The sequence below is a fragment of the Cupressus sempervirens genome, chromosome 5, assembly GCF_028749045.1.
Source record: "Cupressus sempervirens isolate cs-2001-9-10 chromosome 5, ASM2874904v1, whole genome shotgun sequence".
Classification (NCBI taxonomy): domain Eukaryota; kingdom Viridiplantae; phylum Streptophyta; class Pinopsida; order Cupressales; family Cupressaceae; genus Cupressus; species Cupressus sempervirens.
Genome location: NC_143122.1, coordinates 502299171 through 502315417, shown reverse-complemented (window position 1 = coordinate 502315417; position 16247 = coordinate 502299171). Strand labels below are relative to the sequence as shown.

Sequence of the window (16247 nt, the reverse complement as noted above, 5' to 3'; positions counted from 1 at the left end):
ACCTTTCTTTAATTTTATCCTTTCTTGTTTTATACGTACATATTAAAGTACACAAGTATCTTAAAGGTTATCATCACATGAAGACACTGCTCCTCTCAAACGTTGGGAAAAAATATTTCATAGCAATCTAATTAATAGAACATATATCACAGCCTCTTACATGAATCACTATGAAAGCTACAAATCCATTTATCAACAAATTGTTAAGAATACTACAAATCCATTTACCAAAGAATACGGAATGCTAAAACATTGCTTTATATATGTATTTGTACGTACCTTCCTATTCAGAAAATCAATGGATCATTTGCGTAGACAAAAATTAGCAAAGAATAATGCAAACAATAGCAGAAGTTTATAACCTATCTTTTAATATATTATAGATACTCAAAGAAAAATTAAGATTTATCTAAAAGAAATATATGACAAGAGTACGAATTTGTTCTATGCAAAAATAGAACAATTATGAATGCAGTATGCTTTGTCTTTTACACTATTCTGCTTCTGAGAAATCAATATTATTAGATCAAGGTCATACAGAGCAATGAGAGTGTATGATATACAACATCGAGGGTCCATATAATCACATATAATCAAAACTCTAATCTTATTTCTGTGTTAAAAATGGCGATCAAGTCGCATCATTCTACTCTACACTCATCTTTTATAAGAGTTTCCAATCGAATTTGAATCACAAATTCCTCATGAAAGAGTGTCCCTCCTCTTGATCATTTTTCCTCACTTGTAAATTAGCTTGTGAGCTACGAAAGCACTAACCCGTGTTGCCAACAGTAACCATGGTATGATCCCAATCTGCATGTTGTTATATGAAAACACAGATTTAACTCTACTTTATATGTGAGATGTTTGCACCGTGATGAAGATATAAAATAACTAGAAACGGCGTACACGTGAGAATATATACCATTATAAGGCCATTCCCACTGCTTCTAAGTCTCCATGATAATGCGTTTCCTGAAGCCAATTAAGCAAAATGGCTCCAATAAATGTATAACATAGAAATGTACAAAAAGTAGTAACAAATTTATCTTATACTATTAAGAAGTCATTTGTACCCAGCACACTCAAAAAACTAATGAAGAAGAATTTGTTTGAGATATCAAAGAGGCATAAACAATTAGACATTTAGATATTAAAATAAATGTCTAAAAGTTGATTAAGCTATTTTTCTGCGGCATCATGGCACGGAGCTCACATCAATTCTTATGGGAGACCTAACAAGATATAATGACCACGTTCGAGGATACATGAATAAATATGCAGATTATAGCTGCAGTTTAGAAGACTTCCACGCCCGGAAGAAGGTAATAATTATTTACCAAGAAGACTATCAACCCGATTTATTGAAAAAAACCTGCTTTGGCAAGATATGACTACCTTGTTTGGCGGTAATGTTCACTTACCAATAAGCTGAAGTAAATACAAGACCTGAACTACTAGCAAATTTGAAATTTGCCATTTGTATCTATAGAACCTTTTATAGAACACTTCATTGATGAAATTTTTCACTCATTGCTGAAAATACGTTACTTGGACTTTCAAAGATATTTAAAAACAAAATCATTACTCACATTTACCTAAAGCCAGACTAAAAACTACATCAATTTCAGACAAGTTTTGATATTTGCACATGATCCAGAAGCTCCGAAATCAACGTTTTATGTTGAATAACAGCGTGAAGAAACAAAGCAGTCGCCCTACAATTTTTGTTAAAAAATGTATGCCAACTTCATAAAATATTAAAATTGACTATTTCAGAGCTTAATACAAATTAATAAAATGAAAATTTAAATATTAAAAGGAAGTTTCATAAAGTGACAAAAGGGGAAGAAGACAGAGAAATTGGAACTGAAGGGTCACAGGGCTGCTCCTTAAAAGAAAAAAGAACTCATTTCAGCATGTTTGGACTATGTTTTGATTTATCACACGGGTATCTCACTTGTCTTAAATCTTTACTTCATACTATCCAATATGAATATAGTTTTCTGTATTTATGATTGAATCTTGTACTGTTGATAATTGAAATGCAATAATATTGCTGAGACTATTTTTGTCTGGGTATTTTCAAGTATTTTGCTGGTTGATTTGAAATATATTGCATGAAATTATTTGTTTAAATTTGTGTGATATCTTTGGAGAAAATTTGGGGAGAATATCCATTAGGAATATTACAATGGTTCAGAGATGCTTTTCCTCTCAGCCTATAAAGTTTTATTTTCAGAGACAAATTTACAGAAGGTAATTGGAGACAAATACAAATAAGCCAAGAAGTTTTCTTTAAAAGCTCTATCAGGTTTTTACTAACAACCCAATGGAGTGATTCATTGCTCCTAAAGATTCTATTGTTTCTCTCCTTCCACAAACCCCAGCACATATGAGGCAGGGAGAACTGCCAAAGGGCATTGACTTCAGCACCTTTAATCAGGCATTTTCATCTATTAAAACCATCAACAATACTCTGTGACTGGATCCAAGAAATTGACCAATACTCAAGAACACCTTTCCAAACCTCCTGACTATACTCACAATGGATGAAAAAATGATCAACAGACTCGTTATCCATTTTGCACAGACAACACCTATTAACAAGATTGAACCCCCTTTTTAAAGATTATCAATAGTCAATATTTTGTTCTGCAGAGCAATCCAAAAGAATATCTCAATTTTGGGAGTCAAGCCTTTGATCCATGCTTTAGCCCAAGGGGGGCTATTGACATTACATTTAGCTTGAAAGAAAGAGGGGACATTAGAATTCCCACTAGGATGAAGGGCCCAAATAAGAGTGTCCTTCACATTATCACAAATGCAAACAGAATCAAGGGTTCTCTGAAGCATGCTTAGGTTCACCTCAACCAGAATCACCCACTTGCCATCTCTCTAATAATCCCTCACAAGACTACCATAGAAATTTTTTAAATAATCAATAGTAACAGGATTATTGAAAGCACTGGAAAATGGAGTATCCGGAAAACAGCAGTCTTCCCAAAACTTCACCTGTCTTCCATCTCCAACCCATTGCCATAGTATCCTTAACATTCTAAACAACATTCCAAATAGAAGAAACATTAGAGATCGGTTCCATAGCCAATGGACCCTGAATAGACTGAGAGTTGTAGATATACTTTTGTTTCCAGATGGTACTCCAATTCGTATGATTATTAAACATTCTCCATCCATGTTTAGCAAGGAGAGCTTTATTCATAATCCTCATAGGCCTAATTCCTAAACCCCCATTACTCTTAGGTCTGCATACCATTACTCTCAGGTCTGCATACCAAGTCCCACGCCACCAAGGAAAATCTTTTTTTCTCTTCTAAACCAGATCAAATAAAATTCTTTTGAATCCTTTCAATAGTATCAGCATACTTTGCAGGAATCTTGAAAAGGCTAAAAGCATAGATAGGCAAACTTTGCAGACAAGCTTTAAGAAGAGTGACCTTACCTGCCTCGCTAAGGAGGCCTTTCCACCTTGATAACTTAGCATTAGATTTATCCAAAAGGGAAACCCAAAAAGAATCTGGAGGCATGATTCCAAGAGGGAGACCCAAGTAGGTCCCGGGAAGGGAAGCCGCAGCACAACCCATTATGTTGGCAATCTTAGCTTGTCTTTGAATTGGAGTATTGATGAAAAAGATAGAGCTTTTATCCCAATTAACCAGCTGATTTCATCTTAATATTATTACATTATTTAGTTTGATATATATTATTTATCCTTCTAAGATTATAAACTTGATATCTAACAGTTGTCTATTATTAGATCATATCTCAAGGAGGGGATACCACACTCGTCCCCTCTCAAATTTGTTCTTGTCCTCAAGAAAAGATCATCAAACATAACCTTTCTCATAGATCCGATATACGAAGCATATATTTGGATGCAATAAGACCTAAAGGATTTATGAAGTATACGTCTTAAAGTGTGAAAATGCAAAATAGACACAAATTAGACACATGAATGCATGAAAACACAAATAGACATGATGCAAACACATAATAAATGCATTCTTTTTTAATACCTTATAATTTTTATTTGTAATGAATTAGAGTTTAAGAAATTTTACCACTTTAATAGAAAAGGCAATTATGAGTACATACATGTATATACATATACATAGGTTTCAAAGGAATCATAATAAGTTTTATTCCAAGCCAATTCTCTAATAGAATTAGTTGTTCATCTTTTAGAACACATATCAACCTCAAAAGATAGAAGGAGTTTTGCCTAGACACCAAATTTGCAATAAATTCTCTCGAAGTTTATAGGTCCAAGTCTGCATCTCGAAGAATTACAAATCGCTGACCCCTACCCTATCTTGGGACAAGCCCTCCTTGGTAACATCACTTCCTTCTCTAATTGGCCATATAGAAAGGATATCAATACATGTAGTCATGAATAGGAAGTAGCATTAATTTTTGTATATCTGGTCAACTCAATGAAGGACAAAGTATGTGTTATCCAAAGTTACCTAGATACCAAACTTGCAATGGATTCCCTCAAAGTTTAACATGGTATCAAAGCAGGTATGAAGAAATTTGATCCAAAACCAAAAGTATTCTGCAATTTGTATACTTTATTTCTTTCATCTGGTCATTCTCATTGTGTGAAAATGGTGAATGGTTTGAAAGTCGAAGATAAGTTAGAAGGATCTTCAAATTTTGCTTCATGGAAGCTCAGGATTTTGGTTCCTCTTGAAGAGAATGACCTTTTGGATTATGTCAATTTTGATGTTGCAGAGCCATGTGATGAAGCTAAAAGAACTAAATGGAGCAACATTATGGCCAAAAAGATCATATGATTGATTCAATCAAACACCATTTGATTCTTGTCATTTCAAAATTGGAATTAGCCAACGAGCTATTCAAGACTCTTTAAGGGGATTTGTATGAGTTTAGTAATACCAGTAGATTCCTTGCATTGAGGTGTCAACTGTTGCATGTAAAGCTGGCTAGGGGTGAATCTGTAGTTTCATAATACCAGTAGATTCCTTGCAGGGGATTTGTATGAGTTTAGTAATACCAGTAGATTCCTTGCATTGAGGTGTCAACTGTTGCATGTAAAGCTGGCTAGGGGTGAATCTGTAGTTTCATACTCTAAATTACAGAGTTGAAGGATCAGCTTAGTGCAATTAGTGAAAGGAACTTCAAGAGATTTAGAGAAAAAAACCCTGAGTCGGCCCCTAACTCCAAGAAAGGGGAAAGGGATCTTTCTAGGATCCAGTGCTTCAGATGCAACAAGCATGAATATTTACCTAGAGATTGTTACTCCAAACCAAAGCCTCAAGCTAAGTGAAAATTCTAAGGGATTCTTATTTATATCCGCACTCTCTCGTAATGTTCCTACAAACAGTGATACATGGTTGATTGACAGTAAAGCATGGCATCATATTACTGGTTACAAATAACACCTCTTGATTTGAAGGAAAAGATTCTGATCTACAAGTCATTATTAGTGATGATGCAAGTGATTCAGTAAATGGTGTGGGTTCTACTTCCTTCAAATTAGATTCAAGAATTCCACTTCACTTAAGTGATATATTTTTTGTGCCTGGCATTCAGAGAAACATGATCTCTATATCAGCAGTAGAAGACAAAGGGTGTCATGTTGCTTTTGTTGATGGTAAAGTCTTGGCAAGGATTAAAAATCCACTATTCAATCAGCTCGTGTGATTGGAGTCTGTCATGATAGTCTCTACAAGCTTTCAACTCATCCAATCCATCCACTTGCACATAATACTACAAATTCAAGTGAACATTGGCACAAGAGGTTTGGGCATTTAAATTTCAGAACTTTAGGCACCATGGAAAAGGTTGTAGTTGGTCTTCCAAAGTTGAACCAAACCATGAAGGAGTTTGCAAGGGATGCGCTCCAGCTAAGAATATTAAGAGCATTTTTCAGTTTCACACTAGTGAAAATGGAGCTAAAGATATACTAGAGTTAATTCATTAAGATTTATGTAGGCCCATGTTAGTTGCTTCTCTTAATGAATTTTGATATTATGTTACTTTCAAGGATGATTATTCTTGTAAGGGTTGGATCTATTTTCTTAAGTCTAACAAATCCGATGTGGTGTTGTCCCATTTTAAAGAGTTCAAAGCACTTGTTTTGAACATTTCTAACAAAAGAATTAAGATTTTACACTGTGATAATGGAGGAGAATATGTCTCTTGAATATTTCATGATTACTGTGTTGAAGCTAGGATTAAGGAGTTATGTGTCCCCTATAATATAGCTGAAAGAAAAAAGAGGACAGTTGTTGAGGAAGCAAAGGCAAATGATTCATGATCAAAGCCTTCAAATGTTTCTATGGGATGAGGCATGCGAGACAGCAGTTCATATTCAGAATTGTGATCCTCACCAGATTCTTGACAACATGACTCCTGAAGAAGCTTTTACAAGTATCAAACAAGACATTAGTTACTTCAAAAAAATTGGATGCCAAATATATATTCACATCCCAAAAGAGAAAATATCAAAATTAGAATCTTCAAGAAGGAAAAGTATCTTTGTTGGATATAGTGATTCTTCAAAAGCTTTCAGGATATATTTTCCAGGTCAAAAACAAATTGAATCAAGCGGGGATGCTACTTTTGATGAAGATTTAGCTTGTAGAATTTCCAAAGAGTCTAGCATTGAAAATGATGGGGAAGATTTTTTCCATCCTCAAGATTCAGTGACAGCTGATCTGGATCCATCTTTAGAGATTCATAGGGAGAATGTAGATTTAGATGATTCAACTAATCTAGTTGATCCTATTAGTGTAAATAATTAATTATTATTACACTTTACTTAAGTTTACTCAGGTTAATGCATTATTTTATTATTTATTAGTTAGACATCTAGGAGTGTGCATACTCGTATGAGTTGTCTTGTTGACCACACAGGAGTAAACAACTCATTTTAGCACATGGTGTCTACAACATCTTTTTATGTGATACACCTATGTAAGCTTGTCCTCTCATCATTGCACTAACTTCTGTACTCAATGGAGGATAATCCACTCTTGGTGGACATGTGCTTAGTTGTGAGGCTTATCATTTTGCTAACTCCTAGTCATTCTAGAGGCCTTTATATACAGGCACTTCTAGTGTACATGTACATCGATTATTGAATGATCTGATATCCAAAGACATCAATTCATTCTCATATTGTTATTATGATCATACATCATTTGGTCCATATTGTGCTTTGTTTTTGAGCTTCTTGATCATGGTTTCATTTTGCTCTAAGGCGAATTCTTACATGGTATCAAAGCTATACCAAATTCTTACATGGCATCAAAGCCAAGGAAGCGTCATTTTTGAGCTAAGTTAGCATCATTTTATAGCCATTGGAGACCATTTTTGCTTCACCTCTCAAAGGACCTCGATTCAAATCCAGAGTACCCGTAGCTATTGGGAGCGTCTAGAGCCAAAGCGGACCTCACCATTGCGTCCGAAGCATCAATTCAGAGAATTTTGACTATAAATTTGCCTATCCTAGGCCATAGTCAAAATTGAAGCAATATTTTTTTGCAAACCGACACCCTAAGGCCCAATTTGCGGATTTGGTATGATCTTTTCAAATCTATGAATTTATTTTTCGGATTTGCAAAATATTTCTCTGCAATTATTTTTTGGATTTGTATTATTTTTTCGAAATTATGTGGAAAAAATTTGGCCTGTTAGGCCTGTAGAGAAGGATTTTTATTGCAAGAACCAGATGATCAATTCCCGACACCCACGGCCAAAATTTCCTTATAATCCGGCGCACTCATTATTACCAGCAGCAACCACACACACATTGGCGACAACATATTCACCAAACCACACATAAAATGGCAGACTTCCCAACTATTGACAGTCTCTGCGTTTATTTACAACTCCGAGGCTCTTTTGTTTTATACATCCAAAAGCACCGAAACCGGATGCATGTGGGATTAATCCCACACCACCCACCGGTGACTGCCCATCGCCACCGGCTTCTAACAGTGGCCACCGACTGTCGACCAAACATCGGCCTTCCTCCATTTTCTGGCACCGCTGTCACGTCGTCTGCCCAGTCACCCCGGACATGTCACACCCCGCCACAACAGCAAAACACATCAGCAAGCCAACTCAGCCCACAGTGATATGTCAGTCATATAGACACGTAAGCACCGTACAACCGCCACGTCATCATCCATACTGCCATGTCACCAACGGCTATTTTTTTGCTAACATCATTCGTACACTATCTTAAATTTAATGGTCGTTTGACCACCACTGACAGGCCAAATTGCACTACCGTGACGGCCGTTTGGATGTCAAATTTAACCTCGCAATTTGCTTAGCAGACCCCTCACCATATGCAGTATTGATTTGACAGTCCAACTTCGAGAGGCCATATCTCAGTCATCTGGACTCCAAATCAGGTGCAATTTTTTTTTATTTTGGCTAGAATTTCTTGAACTTTTTAGTGGTGCAATTATTTTTTGGTTTTGGTGCACGAATTTGTCAGAAAATTCAGTTTTTGGCAACTGTACCTATTCCATCTTGCATTTTGCAACTTCAAATGCTCCGTACGAGCTCATCTGGACACATTTTCAGGTTCCGTTTTTATTTAAAGTGAATAATTTTTCGTCTACTTTCCAGATCTGCAATCAGATTATTGGCTTGTGTGGACAGAAATACCACTTTCAGAAATAGGTCATTTTTTGCATTGTATGATCAAACTTCAAACACCTGAGCTACAATGCTTAGTACCAAATTTGAACTCCAAGAGGAGGTTGTAAGCAGAAAAATCAAAAGTTCACTTAGGCCTAAATTGGCAAGTGGCAATTGTAACCACACTCCATATAAAGTACCAAATCATACATTGGGGGGGTTCATTGAGTTTTTTCAATTTTGGGGGTTGCATATATTGATCTCATGGAGTCATGTCACAAGTGTCAGTTTGGTTTAAAACTAATGTTGACAAAAAGGAACTATCACAAATGGAGTGCTTTGATGATTGATCATCTAAGAGAGCATAAGGAAGTATTTCTTTTTCTATGTTCCAAAGAACTGCCCTCTTACACTTATCCGACACCTATTAGAATAATTGTGTCAGCCATTTTTTTCAGTATCAGTTATGATTGCTTTGATGTCCTTGGAAAGATCAGTGAACCTTATGATTTTTGGATGGCTCTTTGGAAAGCATATGGAGATCCAACAGTCCCTGCATTCCCAGAGGACATTCTACCTCCAATCACTCCAGTTATGGTACCTACAACTCCAGTTGAGATCCTACCTCCTGATGCTCTTGTTGCTTCTACTAATCCAGTTCCAACCACAGATGCTCCTGATTTACTGTAGCAAGAAACACCATGTCTAGTTCCTATTTCAGCTTCATGGGATGACTTCTTTCCAAACAGTGAAGTGTTATTTGTGGAGTCTTACATTGAAGATGTCGGAGACATCATTGGTGACATCCATCTTCTCTTTGTTGAGGAGACATCTTCTTCACTTGTTGCAAGGGATCACTCTGACCCTCACCCACTTGATCTTTCCTTTGAGACTAACATGATTGCGGACACTTCTTTACAATAGATGGAGGACTCTTTTACTTCAAAGGAGACATATCTATCTTTGGAGATTGTATTCCAGTTTCCTCAGACATCATATCTTCTGAGGATTTTGATGGAACTCTAAAATTTATAAAATTTTGGAGAATGTTAGAATCCTAAGCACCATGGGCATGAGAAGATTTTTTTGATCTTATCCACTACTTGTATTTGAGAATTATGCTTCAATCATGAGCAGGGCAGTTATAAGTGGTTCGAGGAGAAATATAGAAAGAACAAAAGGGTGGAGTTCTTTTAAGAGGTTATGCAGCATTCTGGAGTTTATCTTTAGGGAAATATGTGAGGGACAGGGCTGTTGCATGACGATATTTGTGAAGCTTTACAGAATGGACCTGATATACTCATCTATGATGATGCCCATATGATTAGGGATACAAAAGCTGATATAACATGAGCATTGAAACAAGTGAAGACCGAACGTAGAATTGCATTGACAGGTTCATCTTTGCAAAATAACCTGATGGAGTATTATTGCATGCTGGATTTTGTAAGAGAAGGTGTTCTGGGAACTAAGCACGAGTTTAGGAACAGGTTCCAGAGTCCTATAGAAATGGTCAGCATGCTAATTCAGCACCGGATGATGTGAAAGTACAGATAAGGATTGTCCAGTCATAGAATTTGTTGTTCCAGATAATTTTGAAGATGAAAGGTGTTTGATTGACAGCTTAAAGAGAAATTTATATATATTGCTGAACAACAAGCTTCATTTAAAAGTCATGATTTAACTGTAGTTAATATGGAGGCAGATCCAGAAGCATTGGGCAAGCCTTCTGCAATTTTGGAAGAAGTGGTGTTCATAAATTTGGCTGCAGTACTGATAATATGTTGTTATTCAACTACCATGGTTCTTTTGATTAAAAAAAACGAAAAGAAACAACTGCAGAAGAGAATTTGCATCTGAGTTCTTGTGGAAAATTTACCAATAAAGAATGTTCATACAAGCTATCTACCTCTTGGGCAGATTGTAATCTGAATATTTCTCGGATTTTGTTTAGTCCCCGAGGAAACTCCAAGGCTTTCTATTTACCTTCTCATCATAAGCAGATTCAGAAATTCTGACAAAATTTCTGATACACGTGGGATATTTCCTTCAGTTTGCAACTTAGAGCTGTATGCACATATGCCCATGGATATCATTTTCTTGCACAGTTTGGATTGGCGCTTTCTAGCTCTTGGTAAAATCAGATTGGAGAATCAGGTTTAACCAATTCAGGGAGAAGAGAGCATTCATCATCACTTGGATCTATTTTTATGAGTGACAAAATAAAGAATGAGGAAAGTGCTAGGGAAGGTGACATATCACCAAACCTTCCATTATCACTATCCCGATTGCTTGATGTTCTTGTAAATCTAGCATAGACAAAGCATTTCAGTGCCTGGAGGAAGAGCCTCAAAATCTGTATGCAATAAGGTTGGTGGGTGTGCTAATCAACCATTTTTCACCTCTGGAGGTGGAACAGGTGAAGAGACAAGGAAGAAAAAGATGAGTGGTAAAGTCAAGGATCTCGAGGCAGTGCAGGAGTTGTTTTCCCTTTGTTGCTTGCTACAGCAGAAATACAGCTACACGGAAAGGGGAAAGCTCCTCTAACTGATGATAGTGTCTCTGAGGTAGCACAAGCAGTGCAATCTGAAACATTGGTTCCTTATCATAGAAGGCTTCTAATGAAAGCTTTGCTACGGGCTATATCTCTTTGAATATATGCTCCTGGAAATACTGCACGACTGTATGGATCTGAAGAAAGTGCATTGCCATTTTGCCTTTGTACCATATTCAGGAGAGCAGAAAAGACATATGGAGGGGCCCTCTGACCGGATGTTTATCAATAACCAAACATTTTCTTTATATCTTATAGTGTCTAATGTTCGTCGCAGGATAACAACCAAGCAGTATAATATTTAAGGAGAATCACTATATAACTGAAGCCCGATGAGAGAGTGTGTTCAGAAATTATCTACCTCTCCTTATTTTTGCCATGAGGCTCCAGATTCAAAAGGGGCATTAATCTCTTTGGATTATAACCATTTGTAACGCGCTTGGATGTTCACTATAAAACTAGGCAATTCATGCAGCAGCAAACATGTGATACCGGCTTCAATTAGGGGTTTCCAGTCAGATATGTGGCGTCAAAAATGACAATGTGCAAGGAGGAGCCTTATGCAGCATTAGCGATACCAAGCTCCTGGCAACGTGTACATGTAAAACGAAATTCCCGTGAACCTTGGGAGACGTAGCAATCATTAAGATTTCAGTCTATGTGATGAGCGATTGGAGGAGAAACATTGAAACGCAATGGAAATACTAGAGTCTCCCAAAGGAGGATTATGTATTCACTATTGCCAATTATTATCATATACTATCTGATATTATTTTATATTTATTGCAGGTTTGGAAATGTGAGCAGAGCGGATGCATTTGATTCGTTGCAAAAGAATAGTTCCAAAAAATCTTCACCTCAGAAAAAATTATTTCCTCCCACTATAGTCTTGGCCGGAGTTTACAGATAATGAGAGCCCGATAAAATACAAGGCCCTAAACCACCAATTATTTTTAATAAGCATTATATTTAGGTTATAAGTTTGGTTATTTGTTACAAAAGGTTGCGATGGTTAGAAAAGCAACTGATATCCTTTGGATATTTATAAATATAAGATGTAAAAGGAAAGACTTAAGACAATTCATTATTCATATTTTAAAAAGTTACATATCCCGTACTCTATGATGTATTTTATTCTTTTATTGGCAAAGAAATGAACAATTGAACAAAGCTCCTGGATTTTGGATTATCGAGCAAATTTATATGCAAGTCCAAGAATGAAATTTGCAATAGATTGATCATTTGTAAGGAGTGTCTTTATTGTGATTTATTTATGGCATAATTATTTATTTTATATTTGAGAATTTTAAAATTATTATTTAAGTTGTGTCCTTTATAAAAAGAAAATTATTATTTTCTATAAATATTTTAATATTCAGATAAGTGGACTGGGTCATTATTGCATTTTGAATTAGATAAACATAAATATTGTGAAATATTTAATTATTTTCATATTTATGTCTAATTTGTCTCCGCAGGAGTTGAAGTGCATTTTAGAGTAGTTTAAATTGCGTTTATATAATTGATTTGTCGCGTCAGAATTATTAAAATTGTTTATCGTTTCAATATATTAAACTTTATAAAATTGTACGTCTCAACTTATAATATTGACTCTGATCACCTATTTAATAAAGCACTGGTCTTTTACTCTTGATTCATAATCCATACGCTGGCAACTGTTTTCATTTCTTTCCTTTGAAGAAGTAATATATTCATTTCTTGCAATCATCCATAATAACCACTTTTATTTAAAAAACATTTATACAATTATTTACTTTTATCCTTAATTCGTAATTTGCAATCTTAAAGCCTTCTATAATTCTTGTCATTTTGAAAGCTTTCATCGTATATGCGTTCTAATTAATCTGCTATAAGCGTCTTGGATCTAAGTGTTTCGTCCAGGATCAAGTACACCCGCCTCGGTTTTGCAGAGCTGAAAGCGCAGGGGATTTAGATCGCATCGATCAATCCCGTCAAGTTGGCCTTAACCAGTTGGATATCCAACATCGAGCAAGCAAGGCTCGTAGGGTTCCAATTCGTGGTTTTGGGAACCAACAGATTCTTCCTCCTAGTTAGGGAGCATTCTCTACTACACCTATGGCACCATTTCTTCCTACAAGGAGGAACTTCATTCAGTTATCATAGTGAAGCTTCTTCAGTCATCAAGGAGCTTCTTTCATGGGTGTGCATTCATCATTGAGGGGAGGCTACATTGCTTCTCTTCCCATATTTTCCTATAAAGATGATCCGTTGTCTTTGGAGTTTGATTCACTTTCATCCATGGACATGTTACCTTTTTTGCCACCTTCTTTTGGGCATCCACCATATTGGTCCGTGGCATTTACATTCATCAAGGACTTGTCGACATATGAGTAGACTTCAGAGGCAACATCCATAGCATACTATTTATGGATCCCTCTTCCATCTTCCTATCCACAGTGGGAAGCATACTTGCACCTATACTTGGTGTATCTTCTTCCTAAAGGGAGAAATGTTGTTTGTAGGCATTGGATTCTCTTTTGTCTTCAAGCACTCATCATCAGGTTATCCTTCACTACAGGGGGGAATTTCATAAAGGGATTCTCTATTGTCTATGCATGATGTATGTCATAATTGGGGGGTCTTAATTACTCTATCCATACATGCATCTTCTTTATTGTACATATCTCTCTTTTTGGGGGAGGGTTTTTCCCACGAGGTTTTCCCTCATTCTCCATTTTTCAGAGAGATTTCATTGCATTGCATTGTATCGCATTCTATTGCATTGCATTGTATTGCATTCTATTGCATTGCATTTGTACATGGGTATCTAACATGGCCTAGTAGCCGAGACCCATCTTGCATTTTCATCATAGCTTTTGTGAGTGTAAGTGCATTCCCCTAAGTTGCACTTAAGAGGGGGTGTTAGTGTAAATAATTAATTATTATTACACTTAAGTTTACTTAAGTTAATGCATTATTTTATTATTTATTAGTTAGACACCTAGGAGTATGCATACTCATATGAGTTGTCTTGTTGACAACACAAGAGTAAGCAACTCATTTTAGCACATGGTGTCTACAGCACAAGAATTTGCATAATCAACTTAGTTGTCATGTAGACAACACAGTTGTTCGCACTCTAATTAAAGCACATAGTGTCTACAACATCTTTTTATGTGATACGCCTATGTAAGCTTATCCTCTCATCATCGCACTAACTTTTGTGCTCAATGGAGGATAATCCACTCTTGGTGGACATGTGCTCAGTTGTGAGGCTTATCATTTTGCTAACTCCTAGTCATTCTAGAGGCCTTTATATAAAGGCACTTCTAGTGTACATGTACAATTATTGAATGATCTAATATCCAAAGACATCAATTCATTCTCATATTGTTATTATGATCATACATCATTTGGTCCATATTGTGCTTTGTTCTTGAGCCTCTTGATCTTGGTTTCATTTTGTCCTAAGGCAAATTCTTACAGATCCTATAGATCCATTGATACTTCAGCAAGTCCTTGTGATTCTTCAACCAGGAAGAAAAGACCTTTGTGGCTGTTAGTTTGGGATTTTTCAGAGTCGCCATTTCTTTTGATATATATATTTTTTTGATTCGTTCCTACTTAAATTGTTTATTTTTGAACCGTCGGTTCTGTTTCTTGTCGGTCTTTTAAATTGAGATGCAATAAACAATTTTCAATAGCTCATTTATAGACCTTATCCTAAGAGTTTTTTTCTCTCTTTCTTTGCCTATTGTTGACCAAGTTTGACCCATGAAACCTCAGTGCCAAGTATATTGTTGTTATCAAGCCAAGAGGTTCAAAGTTTCTTTAAGTAATATTGAACCACTTTGTACCACTCTTGAATGGTACAAAAGAGTCCTGAATCTTTTTGCACCCGTTGTATCTGGTTCAATAGTTTGACCATCCCTTCACATCAACTTATTTGTGATTCTCACATGGTACTTTTTGGTGGGTCCTAGCTGGATGCGATGTGAAGTTCAAGGAGAAGTTACGCTACAACTGGATGTCATTCTAGAACTGACACACTCATGTGCAATCTAATCATTTATGGAAAGGTGACGGATGGCTTATATTTTGAGATAGGGTCATCATTAATAATTATGCCAAGATACTGATTTGTGGATTAAAAGTAAGATTTGGCACATGTAAGCAAATATCATTTGGGTTCCTTGCTTGGTAATTAATGCCAGACACTGTAATAGTCCAATCTCCCCTTTTTCACGGCATGTAAAGATTTATTATGCTCGTTTCATAATTAATGCCTTGTCCTTGTCTCGAAGTTTATATGAAGTAAATCATTCCCTGCAAAAAGATGCATAAGTTTCATTAGGTAATTTAAATGCTAGTTGTAGGAGTCGAGAAACTAAATCAGCTTTCATAGTTGCCATAGTTGTTGTTCACCAGGTAACTTTCATATTTTCCATTCCTGCATTTCATCTTTTGATAAACAGGGTAGTGACTGCTTCTTTTATTTTCCAAAATGTGAGGTTTTGAGTCATGAGGTCCACTCTGCATATGTTTGGGAATATTAGTAGTCTGTATAGTAAGTCACCCGTCATATTGGATACGAACCTCCTAGGGGTTAATTTAGAAGGAATAACAAAGAGGTTGTGCAAAAGACTTTTGGAACCCTTTTCCACTAAAGTCTTGGATTGCAATTTTCTTATGGCCTCTACTTTCCCACCTGCCTATCCTTGTCCGGAATTGATCCAAGAATGTATCCAAATGTATGACGTACCCAGCAATAATATTCTGGAAAGGATGGAAGTGTTTTGTTAAGAATTACCAGAGAATCCGTATCCAATTTATTCTATCTTGAAGAACAAGAGTTTGCTAACATGACCCCTACATCATCCTTGGTGAAGTTTTCAGAAACTCCAGATGTCTATAGGAATGCCATTCCAAGAAGTTGGACTGTGTCATTTTACAAAGGTGGTTCTAGGTTGCCGAAAACCCTGAACAAGGATCATATGTCCCCACGAGATCATGACATAACAGTTTTTCTACACAGCATATGTGGTTCTCCGAATGTGAGTCTTTTAAA

General features: G+C 36.2%; 1 protein-coding gene across 1 annotated transcript in view; it reads right to left on the bottom strand.

Annotated features, from left to right (window-relative positions):
• Positions 1-352: 352 nt before the first annotated feature.
• LOC149556917 (tail-anchored protein insertion receptor WRB-like protein) overlaps positions 353-16247 on the bottom strand; it is a 142022-nt gene continuing 126127 nt past the window's right edge. Inside the window, exons 6-7 of the mRNA XM_089831545.1 lie at positions 926-975; positions 353-813 (exon numbers count right to left, since the gene is read on the bottom strand). Coding sequence (XP_089687671.1) covers positions 739-813; positions 926-975 — 125 coding nt within the window. The 3' untranslated portion in view covers positions 353-738. The remainder of the gene's footprint in view (positions 814-925; positions 976-16247) is intronic.